Genomic DNA, 16203 nt, shown 5'->3' on the forward strand with positions numbered 1-16203 from the left:
AGGCGCAGGGGGCGAGCGCAGGCTCGGACCGCGGGCCCGGGGAGCGGGCGAGGGCAGCGGCCGGTGCCCGCGGGCGGCGCGAGGAGCCGCGGTGATTGGCACAGCCCGAGCCGGAGGAGGCGGCGCGGGGCGGGGAGGGAGGGCGGGGGAGGGGAGGAAGGGGCGCGCGCGGGGCGGAGGCGGCGTGAGGAGCTTGCCGCCGCCTCTCCAGCCCCGGCAGGACGGGGGCGGCTGCCGCGGGCCCGGCGGGGACGGGGCGCAGCTTGGCCGCGAGCACCCTGCCCGGCGGCGCGCGGGCTCCCGGGGCGAGCGCGGCGGCGGCGGCGGCGGCGGCGCAGGATGCAGGGGAAGAAGCCGGGCGGCTCGTCGGGCGGCGGCCGGAGCGGCGAGCTGCAGGGGGACGAGGCTCAGCGGAACAAGAAGAAGAAAAAGAAGGTGTCCTGCTTCTCCAGCATCAAAATCTTCCTGGTGTCCGAGTGCGCCCTGATGCTGGCGCAGGGCACGGTGGGCGCCTACCTGGTGAGTCCCCGCGCCAACTCCGCCGCGCGGCCCCTTCCCCGGCTGCCGGCCGGCGCGGGGCGGGCACCCGCGGGCGTGACCTCCGCCCGGCGTGGAGGTGGCGGGTGGTGCAGAGGCGGCTGCTGCCGGGGAGCCGGGAACCCGCCGGGGGACCGCGGATGCGCGCGGCGGCCGGCGGGGGGCTGGGCGAGGGGGCGCGAGGGGGAGCGGCTGCGGGCCGCTGGGCGCGCGACCTTCCCTCTCCCCCTGGAAAGTGCGGCCGGAGGGCGAGTTCGGGAGCCCCCCGTGGGGAGGAAGGCGTCGGGGGTCTCAGGTGACCTGCACCTGGCCAGGAAAGCGGGGTAGCATCCCGCAGGAGTCCCCCGCTCCGTTCCTTCGGCGCGGAGAGCGGGTCCATTATGCATCATCCTCTCCGCCCGTGATGGGCGCGGGTGATGGAACCGCTTAGGGTAACGCGCGCCCGAGCGCGGCCGGATCCGAGCTGGGGCCGCGTGGGGACTGTTCCCGCTCCGCACCCCGCGGCCACCTCTGCGCGCCTGGGATAAAGTTGCCACACCTGGGGAGCAGCTGCGAGCTCGTGCAGCGCCTCTGCCCACTCTCAGGTGGGGACCCCAGTAGCCTGTCGCGCACAGGAGGGTGGCATCGTTTTTTTGCTCGCAGCGTAGGTCTGTTTGATCTGCCTTCTGAAAGGGGGTGTTAACGCTCAGCCGGCCCAGGGGCGCACGGCAGAGCCGGGGCAGCGGCGTGTCATGACTCAGCACCTCAAATACCCACTTGGCCGGGTCTCCTGCCCCAGCAGGGGGTCCCAGCTTGAGTTCCGGAGAGCGCAGGGCCAGACCCAGGTACAGTCCTGCGGAAATGGGAGATTTTTCAGCGTTTCGGGTGAAATCATCCCTTGACTGTTGACCTGAAACTGGAATCAGGTGTCACAGACTTGGAGCGTTAGTGAGCAAGTTTGATGGAGGTGGAACTGGGCAAGATTTTGGCTCTTGGATAACCACATCCAGAGGTGGAAAGAACCGTGCTTTTCCTGATTGTACCCCTTACCCCTCTTTCCTGGCCTCGGACCCTGGACCGTGTCCCTGGACTCCGGGCTTGCTGTCGGAGGGAAGCGCCAGCAGGCTTGGTCGGTGGTGTGGGGTAAAGTCAGTTACGTGGTTCCCATAGAAGATTCTTCAAACTCAGCTCTGTTCCTGGGGTGACAGAGTTGCAGGGCTTCAGCAAATCAAATGCATTTCCTTTGCTCCTTGTGAGATGCAAGGCGTTTAAATCCCTGTCTCTGTGCATTCATGACTTGTATGCTGCAGATGAGCCCTGTAGGCAAAAGCACACATTTTGCTTAGTTTATATTTTTGTTTTATAAGTATTAATGTACTTTTTTATAGTGTCTGTGCACCATTGCAGACAGTACCTGTGGCCTTTGGAGTTTTGGGGGTAGGGGGAAACCGTGGCCTAGGGGTCAGTTTATTGACCTTCCTTGGAGACGTGTGTGTTAAATTATTGTTAAAATAGGTACATGTATTACTAAGATGCAAATGCACGTGAATAAATACATGTTGGTCTTTACGGGAGCAGTTCCTAACCAGGTGGGTCTGCGTTTAAAGGCGGGTAGTTAGTGTATGAACGGCTGCCTCCAGCTGGATAGTTTGTTTGCCTCCAACCAGTTTCGTTCAGTAGAGCGCAGCATCCACGTGTGGCAAACACCAACAGGACTTTTCACACCATCAGTGATAAAGGCGTGGACTTAGTTTTAGCTTACAGTGATCTAAGGGTTTTTAGAAAGAATTGGAGCTGGGCTTCAATTGGATGAGCGGCCTGAGCTCCCTTAGAAAGCAAAGAAGCAGAGGGCTGGGGGAGCGGTGGATGCACAGACGCAGGGCTGGCACCAGGAGCCAGGAGGTTGGTTTTAATCCTGCACTAGGCAAGTGGCAGCCAGGGGAACTCGGTCCGCCTGGTGGGGGCCTCCTGGCACGTCCAGCCTGGGCTGGGGGAAAGCCTGGTTCAAGGGGTAGGCCTCAACAGGTGACTGGCAGAAAGCAGATGGAGGCCCGTGAGGAGATGGGCTCGGGAAATTGAATTCATTTTGATCACTAAGAGTGGACGCACAAGATGCTCTGGGCTCTGCCTTGCCCGGCTGCCCTCGACTCTCCACTGCCATCCGAACCTCATGAAAATAAATAGTTTGCCCGCCAGGGCTGACTGAACCAGCTTGCTATGGGGCTTTGCTCTTCTGGGTCACTTGGGAGGTTTCATCTTCTGTTTGGCAGGCTATGTGAGATAATCTGAGAGTGAAACAGTTCAGGACGTTTGCAGGAAGGCAGATTTCTCCCTTTCTGTTCATCTCCTGCTTGGTTAGGAAACCGGAGACCCGTGATCGTGGGTGATCACACACACAGGGTCTGTGTGCAAAGCGTGTGTGCTGTAGGATCGCAAATTCCATGCCAGTGACATTTCCTACTAGACTCTAGGAGTCTCTGCAGCTGTCTCTTATTTCATCTTCCCAGGTGCGATTTTTTTTATTTTATTTTTTTACATTTGGAGGTTTCATTTCATTTTTCTTGTTTCTCTCTGAAAAGACAGATTGCCCAGTGTCTTGAGTGACACAGGTGTAGTCTTCCCAGCTGTGGAACTGAAACAGGAATTTGCCTGTGATGAGAAGCGACTTTGAAAAGCAGGACTGTGTGTGTGTGTGTGTTCGTTCCTTTAAAGAACCTGCCCAGGGTGGGAAGTCCTGTATATGAGAAAGTCACCAATGACTAAGCTAGCCAGGGGACCAGCAACTTTTTGCCTGGGTGTTCGGGGTCTCCTGGGCGAGTGCAGGAGAACACTGGCATTGACCCTGAAGCCCAAACTCAGCAATAATATAGATAAGGCATCCCCGGGTCCAGCCCGGGCCAGCTGTGCATCCTGCGATCTGTTACTGTTCCAAATCTCTTAATTGGAAATCATGCTTCAGGTCAGCCAGCAGCCCCAGGGATGTTCTCTCTTAGTCACTTAAACTGCAAAATATTTTCTCAGCGTAAGAGAGACCCATTCAGTGTGATCGTCGCTGTGTGTCACTGTGTGCGGAGTAGAGAATACAATTTAATTTTCCTCTGCTTGGGTCTTTTCTTCTGGTGGCTCCAGTCTGAACTGACCCACTTGCAAGGTTGTAACATCTGCCTAAGTCTTGGGCCGTTTGGAGGGGGCACAGGCCTGTGGGGACAGGGGTTTTGCGTGCACTTTAGGGCGTTTGTGGAGGCCAACTGAGATGTTTCAAGCCGTTCACTGAGGGCAGCACTGCACATAGAGGTTCCTGTGTGTCACCAAGTTACTGAGGCCTGGAGCAGATAAGTGTACAGGAAATTAAAGCCTCTGCCACCTCTGGGCAGTTATGATCGACGCTCACACACAAATGCATTTGAATTTCCTCAGGATAAAAACTGAAAAATGCCACTTTCGTCTCTGCTCAGGGTGACAGTGGTTCCTGCTGAACCAGGGGCGGGCATTTCCCTATGTGGAGTTATGCAGAAACTAAGTCTGAGGTTGTGGTGGCCGAGTAGAGAGATGAATGACTGAGTATGTTTAACAAGGTCCCAGCTCACTGCTTTGTAGTCACTTATTTTTTTATTTTTTTAGGCCTGAGAGCATCCAGTGGGCTGGCAATTAATAGATGAGGTGAACCTACTGGATTTATTATTTTTTTCCTAAAGAAGCATCTTTTTGAAGATGGGTTTTTGCATGTTTAACCCAGAATCAGACGGCTGGGAGATGTTTTTGACGTCTTTGTCAAATTAGTGTGATGACTCAGGCAACTGTATTTTACTTAATCAAATTATTTTAAACACTTACGGTTTACTCAAAGTGACAAATCCCCTGCCATTTGCATAATTACTATATAGCCCCAAGTAGTAAGACACAAAATTACCCAGTTTTTTTTTTTTTTGGTGTTCTTTTTTTTTTTTCTTCCAGCTTGGTTGAAAATGTTTAGCTAATAATTATTTAGGGGAAAATATTATTTCTGAAAATTCTTTTCAGCCAGCTTCGTGTACACACCTTAGTTCTGTGGAGGGGTTTGCTCGTTTGTGTTTAACAGTTGAACAAACCGAATTAGTTGTAAAGGGAGCAAGATCTCTTTTTTTCTGAATTTTGTAACCCTCTCCTTTTCAGCTTTAGATGCCTTATGAAAAAGATCACCCAGAGGCCTCTCCGCTGTGCCAGTGCCTTGCCAGTCACTTGCTCAGCATTTCGGCCCATCTCCTACACAACATTGCTGTGCATCAGGCTGGCTCAGTTTCCTCTTGTGCCAAGGCAGCTTGAACAAGGGGCCTCTGAATTTCTCTTGTTCACCTTAGAGCAAGCTTTGAGGTGCCGCCTTGTACAGGAACGGGGTTCACTTAGCAGGCTGGCCCTGGGGTGAGTGTAACGTTAACAGCTGCATTGCACGTAGATGCAGGCCTTGAATAAAGACGGGATCTGTGAGCGTTACTGGCTGGGTACGGAGACAGAGCAGAGGCTGGCATTGCTTTCAGGGTCTGTGCCAGGCCTTCTGCAGAGGCCAGAGCAGGGGCAGGGACTCCTGCTGAGCTGACCTTGGGCCTTGGATTCCAGAGGGCTCCCTGAGGCGGCGGGCAGGGAAGGTGGGGCCTGCCTGGTGGCCATGGGGAGGCAGGTATGCAGAAGGTGCTCACCCCTTGCTGTGGCGGGAGATACAACTGTATACATTTCTACGGCGCCTCACTTCCAACTTCAGGAGCACGGTTCACATGCACAGATTTAACTGCATTTAATAACCACCCTCCGCCAAAGTAGAGGAACGGACTGTCCATCATTTCTACTCATGTATGTTTTTTGCATGTCACCTCTTACATTCTGTACATTACTGTGTGCAATGTATACAGACATGCATGCCCATGGACAGGGTCACATGCACTAAATATTGTCTGCTGTGCTTTTTTGAAGATATTAAGGGACATTTCAGTGGTATGTGTGAATGCATGGCTTACGCATGGATGTCAAACTCCCCTGAAGACAAGTCACCTATATTTTATTACCCCTCGGTAAGGTCTTTGGGAATCTATAGGCCAGAAGGAAGGCATCCTTGCTCCTTTATTTTTTTGCTTTCTGTTTCTGTATCTACAAAATAAATGATAAACAAAAATAAAGTAGAATCGCTGACCTGGGTTTGTAGGATACGTGAATTGATGTGGTTTTTGAGACACTTGTGGTTTGTGTAACCTAAGTGCTTGTGGGTTAATGTGAGAGGTGGTTAGAACTGCCAGTGAAATGGTTAAACTCCCAGGTAGGGAGCAGCAAGACCCAGCATTCATTCCCATGTCATCTCCCTGCCGGCTCTGTGACCTTGGGCTGATTACTTCACTTTTCTGGGCCTTGGTTTTTCATTTTAGAGCTGGGATGGTGATGGCACCTACCCTCATAGCGCTGCTGGGAGCTGAGCCAGCACCTGCAGACTTCGTGTTAATTTGAACACTGACTGGCACACAGTGCTTGATAAATGCCAGCTGTTATTATTAATAATGATGTGGTCATACATATGAGAAATAGGATTATTTCCGTCAGGCTTTGGTTTTGGTGCTGTGAACTGTGCACTCAAGCCGTTTCTTGTTCTGCATGGACATTTTGTCTGGGAGCTGAAAGTTTTTAAAAGTAAGAAATAAGCACCAGTTGCTAATTATGTTCATCCCCTTATTGTAACTACAGAAATCTGTTTCATCTTAAAGATGCTATAAAGATTGCTAGTCATGTGGGAGAGGAACCCACCATAGTCTTGGTTATTTTGACCATTTATGGTCAGTGGGCGAATGAACAGGGACAATATGACAATGGCTGGGAAGCCCGCAGTCCCTGCCGCTTTGGTCTGTGGCTACAGGGTGGACAAGCCTGGGACAGTGTCCTGGGTGGCAGGCAGCTGAGGAGCAGTGACAAGAGTGTTGGACGTGGAGTCATAAGACCTGGGTTTGAACCTGGTCCTGCTACTTACCTGGCGACTCGACTTACCTGTGCCTCAGTATCTTCATCTGAAAACTGGACAGAATGAGATCCTGTCTAACAGAGAGCTGAGAGATTTAAATAAATGGATGTGTTTTTCGTAGGGTGCAATATTCAATAATTGTCTTAATAATAAATGGCATCACCCTCCTCATTGGAAGCCCCTTTCGGGGGACCTGGGGATTTGGGGTGTTGCATGAGGCCTGGGCAATGTTTCCTGCGCTGTTTCTTTAGAGCAAAAGTGGCCACTTCAAGGCAGCCTGGGGTGGCAGGAGGAGGAGACCAAGGGACATATGCTGTGGACATATGCTGGCCTCCGGGCCGCCTTGTTTAAGACGTGCGACCTCGGAGCTCAGCCCTGGTTGGCAGCCAGAGCTCAGGCCTTTGGCCGCACCCATTGCCTTCCCCTGAGTCCCCTGCGGTGCCAAGCAGGGCTCAGCAGGCACCACTATGGGCCTTTTCCTGATCTAGGTCCTTTCTGGTTTCTCAAAAGCAGAGCAGATGAGCTCTGGATCCAGTCTGATGTCCCTCCCTGCGGATTTGTCATCTCGGCCTGCGGTTTGTGGCATTTGTTTAGGAGGCCCCCCCTCTGCACAGCCCCACGTCTCCTTCCATCCGTAGTTTCTGAGGCACCTTTCCCTCGCCAGGTCTGGTCACTCGTGTCCTTGGGACCCATAGGGAGTGAACTGGGCTCTTCTCGGTGAACCAAGTTGGGCTTCAGGGAGGAGGAAGCCTGTCAGCTAGATTTCTACAGCCCTGGGCCTTCACAGCCACGGCCGTGCAGTGAGCGGCCTGGGGACCCTTCATTCGGGCATCGCGGTGGTGACACAGAGAAGGCAAGTGCTCCCCTGGGTGCGAGCAGGGCCCCCGCAGCGGCTGTTCCCAACTTCTTTGTTGCGGTTCTTCTTTGGGGCCCTTCTGGAAAGGGAAGCCCTTTCGGATGGCGGGTTGAGCAGCTCAATTCTTTAATAGGAACGGTGGCACCCAAGGCAGCTGCCCCTGAAAGGACTGGACATTCCTCTTCAGACAGGGAGCAGTCATGTCACTCTCTGAGCGACAATGAGACTTGGATGTTCCTGGACTTGAAACAAAAGTGTCATTTATGATTTCGCACTCATTGAAAATGTTTCAAAAGCAACAAGCCCTACTTTTTGGCAGGGATTGGGGGCGGGTGGGAGAGAGGAGTGGCGCCCACTCGAATTCCCTTTGCCTTCCTGATTCCCCCCATAAATTCCCTGGCAGTCCCTTCTTCTTCTGGGCTGTCCCATCCCAGGTGGCATTTTTAAGGTACCTGGTAACAGAATCAAAGAGGGTACCTCCCGATGGCAGCAAGGATGTCGTATTTCCTTAGGGTTGGTTTTTGCTAAACTCTGGGCCTTGAGTGCCCTGAGCACCCAGCCAGGCGGGCAGGGGGACCGTGGCTACATCACGAGCGTGGGGCAGAAGGTCTCTGTTCCTGTGCCATGGCCTGAGTCCACTCAGAGGCCTGGGCTGTGCCCTTTGGTCTCCTGTCTGTGCGTCTGTCTGCCTGGCCACCCACATGCCAGATTCCTTATGACCGGGTGGCAGATTCTAATTTGTCTGGCAAGTTGCCCTTTAAAGGGGGCGGGCGTCTGGTAATGAATCTGGCTGTCAGGTTACCCTTGAAACCTTTCCTTGGTGGCCCTAGAGCCTGCTGTGGCTCTCACTTTATTGCCACCCGAGCTCCCACTTATGCAGAAATAATACGGAGCTGAGCACGCTTTCAACATACAGTCCTGGGGACTATAATAGAGTAGTGGGCAGACTCCATGGTCCCCAGATCACTGCCTGCAGCTGCAGGAACTCGAGGAAGGAAGAAATGATTCGTTTTACTTTTATTTCTGCACTTGCAGCGTCAGTGTAGAGAGAACAGGGTCCCAGTGGCGTTGTTCAATTAAAGTCTATTGTAATATGTTCCTGGGAATGGCTGTTGGCTTTCCCTCCTCCCCGCTTTGCAAACGGCTTGTGTGGGGCGGGCCTGCTAGTTCTCGAATTGTTAGATGTGTTCCCCATTCTGGCTCTGCTGCTCCCCGACCTCCGGCTGGTTGGAATGAGAAATTACCCCCTTGAACACAAGCAGCGTGGAAATTGGAAAGCTGCCCTCTGACCGATTATATAAGCTCTAAAAGACTGTACCTGAAATCTTGTTTGCCCTGCTAAGGGTTCCTTTAATGAAGATAAAAACTTCTAAGCGGCAAAGACTCATGTGTTTTTATTATGTAAGAATCACTTACCGTGATGCAACCTGTGAAGAATGGGGTTGGTGAGCTAATCTCTCCATTGGCTTTTTGGGTCAGGGCGTTGTTTGACCCCACAGAGCCACCTGGAGGTATCCCCTGGAACTCGGCACCCTCTTTTCTACAGGGGTGCAGAGGCTGTCCTGGGTCTGTGGCCACTGCAACTGTCAGGGACAGGCGTCCACTAAGGTCAGCTGAGAGACTGCTCATGAGTCAGTGGGACACCCAGGAATTCAGACTGTCCATCAGGATGGGCTTCATCTCTTGGCCGTTCCATGTTCTGGAGCACGTCTGTGATGGCCCCCGGCATGTGCTTTGTCTTATTTTGTGTATCTTGCGTGTGTTTCCATGTGGTGCATGGCACTGATCTCTTCCCAAAGCCACACACGCGTGGGGCGCCCCGCACAGTCCCTTTCAGGCTCCTGGCCTCCTGCGCTGCAGACAGGAGCTCACTTAGCAGCCGGGGGGAGCCCAGGGCGCCAAAGACTTAAAGGCAACTAGACAGTTGGAAAAAATACAGAAGAGCTTCAGACAGGCCTCTCCTTCTTTAGGCACAAAATTTAGGGCAAGACTGTCCATTTAATAGGGTGGCGAGTTGTGTTGATTCCTCAGGTCTGGTAAATACTGTGTGGGCTGCGAGGCTCACACGCCAGCCAAAGGGAAGATATCTTTGGGAAACAACCCCCCCGCCCCCCCATAAATTGGCACCTTCCCTCTACCTTTGCCAGTCTGTGGAGATGCATATAAATAGATCAGAAAGTCAGCAAAGCGGTTCTGCTGCTTTGCAGCTTGTAGTTGATGGGAGCAGATGGGGAGGTTCGCCTTGGGGCTCAGTCCAAATGCAGCCCCGTGAAACTTCTAAGATTTGAGGGTGCAGATGACTGTCCAACAGGCAGCTTTTCCACGTGTCCCAGTCCTCGGGCTTTTGCGACATTGAGGAAACTCTGCCTTTCTTGCTTTCATCGTAGGTGGAATCAGGGCACAGAATTGAGTAGTTTTACCCAAATGTGCATCCCCTGTGCCCTCTGCACCCAGCCAGCTCACATTACCCAGCAGGCAAGCAGCCAGGGAGGGTTTTATTTGGAAGTAATGACTATGAACACACACGGACACACAGACACACATAGACGTGCACACACAAATACACACAGACATGCACACACAGACATGCACACACAAACACACACAGACATGCACACACACAGACACGCAAACACACAGACACACACAGACATGCCCACACAGATGCGCACACAGACACACACATGCACACACACAGACACACAGATGCGCACACAGACACACATGATTTGGTAAATACTAGAAAAAAAATCACTATTTTTCTTATTCTCTTGTAAAACATTCCTCCTTTTTTCTTTTAAATATACTCAATATTTCCTAATGGCCATTATCATTAATCTAGTGAAAAGATTTACAGATATATACATTTATCTGTCTTCTGATACCTTAGGTTTCATTGGGAAATGTTTTTGTCACTTAAAAATAATAGTACCAAGGCAGCAATTAAAAGTGACTCAAGGGCTTCTGCGCACCCAGGGCCATCAGGGAGACTTTTGAATGGACAAGTGAGACATGTTATTTATTTATTTTTTTAACCCCCATGTTTTTATTGATTTTAGAGAGAGAGAGAGAGAGAGAGAAACATCGATGTGAGAGACAAACATCGGTCGGTTGCCTCTCTACGTGTCTTGACCAGGGATCGATCGAAGTCACAGCCCCCCAGCTGAGCCACCCGGCCAGGGCCCAAGCGGAGCCTTTTAGATCCCACAGGAGGAAGCTGAGTGTCCTTGTGTTCAGCTCTGTCGCCTTTGTGGCTGCTTTTCTCTTCATACCCGAGGAGCTGAACCGTGGTGGTCACAGGTGGTCAGCTGGGCCCTGTCGCCTCCCGGTTGCTGATTAATTCCACTCTTGCCTCCTGCTGGCCGATGACCCCGCCAACCCCGGGGGACCTGCGAGGACGTGTTCCCAGGAGCCAAGGCCTGAGGGAGGCTCATGCACACACTGTCCAGACATTTCTTTAGTGGCAGGCAGGGGAGGGACATCTTCATAGTTTAGTTAAACATTTTTCTTCTGTGGGGCTCATGGGGCAGGAGGATCACCCTTGAACATTTGCAGTATCTCGGATGTTAGGCCCAAATTGGGTCAGAGCTTTTCCCCCAGATGCAGAAACACGCGACCTGTAGCAAAGAGAAGGTGACTCTGACAGCTCATTGTGAGGCAGACTTGGACCCAGAGGTGGGAAGGTGATGCATATGCTCCTCTGGGCTTTTCTGGAAGAAGAAACTGGTTGCATCAGTTTCCTGGGCCTGCTGTGACAAATTCCTGCAAACCGGGTGGCTTAGAACAACGGATTCCTTTTCCTGCGGTGCTGGAGGCCAGGAGCCTGAAGTCAAGGTGTCGTTGGGGCCTCACTTTTCCTGAGACTCGGGGTGGATTCATTTTCTGCTTTTTCCCAGTGTCTGGTGGGGGCCTGGGTCCTTGGCGTCCCTTAGCTGGCAGCTGCCTCCTTCCAGTATTTGACTCCGAGGTCACTTTCTCTGTGTGTGTCTCTCTCTCTACTTATAAGGACACCAGTCATCCTGGATTAGGGCCCATCCTAATGACCTCATCTTAGCTAATTACATCCGCTAAGACCTTATATTCAAGTGCGGTCACAGGCACAGATAGCAGGAGTCAGGACTTCGTGTCTTTTTGGGGGGACACAGTTCAACTCGCAATGCCAGAGACAGAGAAGAGCAAAGGACCCTGACTTGGTTTTGAGGGTGCAAAGAAAAAAAAAAAAGAAAGAAAAAGGGAAACTATTTGCCCTCTTTAAGGTGTTTTGGGTTGGGTGGGAAGATTATGGCATGTTGGTTGGAGAGTCGTTCTTGGTAGGAAGCCCAGCGTTTGCAGAAATGCTGCCCTGCGACAGCCCTTGTCACCTGTCTGTAAGGAGATGACCATGCTCCTTGCAAGGGGAGGGGGGTTACCTTGCAGCAATGAGCCTGGTTGCCACCATGTGTGGCTTGGGACAGGTCCTTCCTCCGTCCTGGGCATAGCTAAAGGTGGAGATGGAACTGCGTGATCACATCATCTGATTAAGGGAAATGTGTGTAAAAAAAAGCCTAGAAATACATGTGGGTGAGCATTTTGTGGGTATATATTTGGGGGGGGGGGGACATATCTCTGTCCTTACACCCGGGACTCCTTCGCAGGGCCAGGCCTGGTAAGTGTCCCTGCTGGCCCTGTCCCCTCCCCGAAGGGCCACCCACCCCCATTTGGTGGGACTGGTGGCCAGTCCCCTCCTAGGCCCAGGTATGTGCTGCGTGCGGACCAGACATGTGCATTCTGATCTCATTTATGATCATGTTTTCTGGGTGGAGGTGAGAGCTGTGGGATTCTTGGAATTTCTCAGCGCAGCCTCCTTTCAAAAGACTTCATCTCGGTCCCTGCCAAACTAATTAACTCCGACAGCTTTCTGAAGTGCCCCGAGCAGTCCAGAGCGAGGTGCGTTCTTGGCCCTCGGGAGTTTGTGCGTCCTGGTGGGGCAGGCGACGTGCTCATAGTTTTATTAAGTGCTCGCTCCTTGGGCTGTTTCAGGCCCTGGGCCGGGCAGCTCATCCAGCTGTGGTTACACAGGACACTGGTCTCTGACCGTGACATCCAGGTGGCACATCCAGGTGGCAGTGAAGCTGGAGATGGGTTGGGGCGGGCAGGGAGAGAAGTTGATGGTTACAGATGTAAAATGATTTTCTCAGCATCGGTTGGGGGAAATCAAGGCAAATGCGAGGTGCTGAAGGCCTGGTGCTGAAGGAGGTTGGCTGGGCAGAGCCTCAGAGGTGGCACCTGCGACAGAGAGGGGGCAGGCGGGGAGCGCAGGGCCCCCGCCACACGCAGGGGCCTGTCAGGACTGGCACCGGGGAAGCTCGGCTCTGGCCAGCAGTGCGGGGGCTGGTGGCACCTCTCTTGGCACAGCCGCTTCCTGCGCACCCCGCCCCCAGCTTTGAAGTGGTGCTTGAGGCCAGCCTGCCAGCAGGGCATCCTCAGGCTCTGCTAGAAGCAAGCGGGGCTGCCTGGCATGAGGTGGCCAAGGGGTGCAGGATGCTGGGGGTCCTGGCTCACAGCGCTCACCGGGATGGGGGACAGGAGCGGGGGGAGCTGTCGCATCCCTACACAGTCACACTTCTGTGTTCAACCTCTCTTTTGGGTCCCCTACAGATGAGGTCTCTGCAGGAGGAGCCCAAATTAGGAAAAGGTCCTATCGTAGTTGACTGCTATGTGTGTGTGTTTTTTTTTAACACTTCAGCTCGGCCTCGGATGTCCCCAAAACTGTCTGGGTCACTTTCAAGCTGGTAATAGAACAAACTGTGTTCACACACAGGAAGTGTCTCCAAACAGAAAGTGGGCGTGCGGTTTCCAGTTTAAAAACTGGATGGAGGCCATTCAGAATTCCCCTCCCGTCCTCCTTGAGAAAAACTTGGCAGGCGCCTGGGAGGGGGCACCTCTCCTGGGGACAGTCACCAGGGGGCCAGAGAGAGGCTGACGTGTGAGCAGAGCTGACCGGCTGCTGTAGGAGGCCGGGAGGGTGGTGGGGATTTACGGAGCTGGTCGCCCTTCGGCTTCAGAGCCTGTGGAGGGGGTACGTGGAGTGTGGCCAGGATGCCCCTGGCCTGTTGGCCCACACCTGCTGCCCGCAGATGGCTGATCCAAGCACTGGCTGAGACTTCAGAGCCCGGGGGGGGGGCTGGGGGGGCTGGGGGGGGAGGCACATCACTTGGCTCTACCATTAACTTGAACTTCAAGTTCATGCTTGTGGCTTTTTAAAATTTATAAATATAAAGACATCACTGTTTCACTTCTTGCGCAAGGAATGCATGTGTTGAAAACTTGGAAAATACAGATACAGTAAAAAAGAAACATCACGCCTAACGCCGGGCCTTGGAGATCCACTGGCCCGCTGTCAGCACTTTGGTGTGTGTCCTCTCGGCCTCTGCGGGTCAGCCCGCACTCCCTCGGGATTTCAAGGACAAGGTCGTAGAGGGTATTGGCTTTGTGAAGCTCAGGGCTGCCGCCTGGTAATCTTATGTGGCTCTGGGCCATTGATTCTACCTCCCCAAGTCTCCATTTCGTATCTAAGGTTGGGATGGTATTTATACCAACTTCAGATGATCGTGAATACGAAATGGGATCATACGTTCAGTGTGCTGGGTCCCTGCCTCTCTGCAGTGTTACTGCCAGCCAGTCTCAGGCATCTCATCTGCACACAAATGATGCCTGATTTCTTGTCCTTTGTAGGTTATTTGTGTATAGGTAAAATGCCTGTTGTTGTTGATATTATTATTATTATTACTTGTCCCCACCCGAGGATATTTTTATTGATTGTTAGAGGGAAGAAGGGAGGGAGGGAGAGAGACAGAGAGAAAGAGAGAAACATCGATGTGAGAGAAACATCCATTGGCTGCCTCCTGCACCTGCCCCAACCCGGGACTGAACCCCAACCTGGGTATGTGTCCTGACCGGGAATCGGACCTGCCACCTTTCGGGGTACCTCAGGATGCCCCAACCACACTGGCTAGGGCCAGATAGATGTTTGAAAATATATGTTCTTAAAATGCGAGGTAGTAACTTGAATTTCTCTCACATTTAACCAAAGACCTAATTAAAACTCGCAGTCGCTGTTTGTGCCCTGGGATGTTGCTGTGGGAGAGTCCAAGGCCAGCCTGATGTTTCCTCCTTCGAAGGTTATTTGTGTATAGTTAAGATGCCTGAAGAATTCCCTGTTCATATTTGACATACAGCAGTCACAGTGTATATTCCTGCTGCGTGGTGTGTGTCGTATTTTCGTGGAACTTGATGTCAGCAGATTCAATCCTTTATCCTTCTCAGGAGAATTTAAAAATGTTTTCTCTTTGAGCGCTTTCTTGGTTCTGTGCGGTAGGTTCGCCGCCGTGAGGACCTGTTATCCGTATGTTGGGTTGTCTTTGTCTCTGTAGTTTACTCTGCTTTGAGTACTTTAACAGCTTGTTTTCATCTGTAGTCAGTTTTTATTTTTAGCTTTCCTCTAGTCAATCAGCTGATTCGAAGCCATCTTTCTTTAGTTCTCTGTAGATTTTATTTTATATGTTACTTTCCTAATGTTTATTTTTTAAAAATCCCTAGTTTATTTTTTTAGGTTGGCAGTTGTTTATTTCTTTCAGGTTGGCAATTTCATTCTGTTTCTTTTTTTCTTTGCTAATGCTGTCTCTGAATTTTCAACTTACTGAACTCCTCATATTCATATTAAATTCTGTGGCTCGGAGGTCCCCTTTGGGGGCACTGCTGCGGTTCTTGGGTTGTGAGGTCTTTTAGACTCACTTCTTTGTCTTTGATACAATGCTTCGTTTTTTTCCTTCCCTCCAGGAGCCTGTATTTAGGGATGCCACCCCTTTTTGTGTACTTTTTTCCAATTTGTTTTTGCCCGAGGGGTCTGCCCAGGTCGTTGCTGTTCTGCATGGAGGTGATTTCTGGATTTGAAACCTCTCCCCGACCCCTTACCACCTTGAAGGCTTTACTTCTCCCAACACATTCTGTGGCCTGAAGACATTCAGAATAGCAGGGCCAGCGGAGCCGTGGCAGGCGGTGCCCAGGGCGCTGGCTAGTCCTGGCTACAAGGGGCGGGATTGGTGGCCTTTGCTTCTGGGACCTTTGAACGCTCCTTTTCAGCGGGTTCAGCCTTCCTGGGTGCGGGCACACTGGGTCCCCTCGTATGCTCTGGGCCCAGATTTCATTGTGTGGTCCTGGAGCCGTCGCTTGCTGCCAGCAGAGATGCTCAGCGTCACGGGTGATGGCCTCCGGCTCGTCCTTGCCTCTGCAGTGGGCATTTTCCCTGTCCCCATCAGAAAAGGGGGGCACATGCGTCACTGCTCCAGGTCGCTTTGCTCGGAGTTAGTGACACTAATGGAAACTCTCGGGGTTCATTTGCTCCCTGGTTCAGCTTCCGAGGGTGGTGGGGCCTGGCTGCTGAACTCTCCCTTCCCACTCTGTCCTCAGATCTCCCTTTACTCCCCTGAGCAGGCGGCACGTGAACTTCATGACCCGGGCCTTGCTCATTTGCTTGTTTTTTTAACAGGTGATTATTTTATTTCTGCTTTAAAATCCTTCCAGTTAAGTTTTGGAAGGAGGGGTGGGGCGCCGTGCATGGGGGTTCGTGCCATTCTAAGCGAGACGCACCCAGCAGCATTGTAAGGTAATATTATACTATTTTTCACCAGCCTATTTTTGTGTGGTAGGTTGTTGACAGCGCTTTGCTCAGATAAATCCAGATTTCTGATGCCTTTTCCGTTTGCTTTTCAGAATTGCAAAGGGGGGCCATGAGATTCAAAGGGCTGTAGAGCAGGGAGGGGAACTGCCTGTTTTTGGGGGGTCCTATGTGTGCCAGGACGTCCATACACGGCCTGAT

The 16203-nt window shown here is 52.3% G+C and overlaps 1 protein-coding gene across 2 annotated transcripts in view; it reads left to right on the forward strand.

The window, feature by feature from the left end:
* The first annotated feature begins 339 nt into the window (after positions 1–339).
* SLCO3A1 (solute carrier organic anion transporter family member 3A1) overlaps positions 340–16203 on the forward strand; it is a 163818-nt gene continuing 147954 nt past the window's right edge. For both annotated transcript variants that reach the window (XM_087829186.1, XM_087829185.1), the window contains exon 1: positions 340–519. In XM_087829186.1, the coding sequence (XP_087685312.1) occupies positions 340–519 (180 nt within the window). The remainder of the gene's footprint in view (positions 520–16203) is intronic.

Source organism: Miniopterus natalensis, chromosome 22 (genome assembly GCF_054644295.1).
Source record: "Miniopterus natalensis isolate mMinNat1 chromosome 22, mMinNat1.hap1, whole genome shotgun sequence".
NCBI lineage: Eukaryota > Metazoa > Chordata > Mammalia > Chiroptera > Miniopteridae > Miniopterus > Miniopterus natalensis.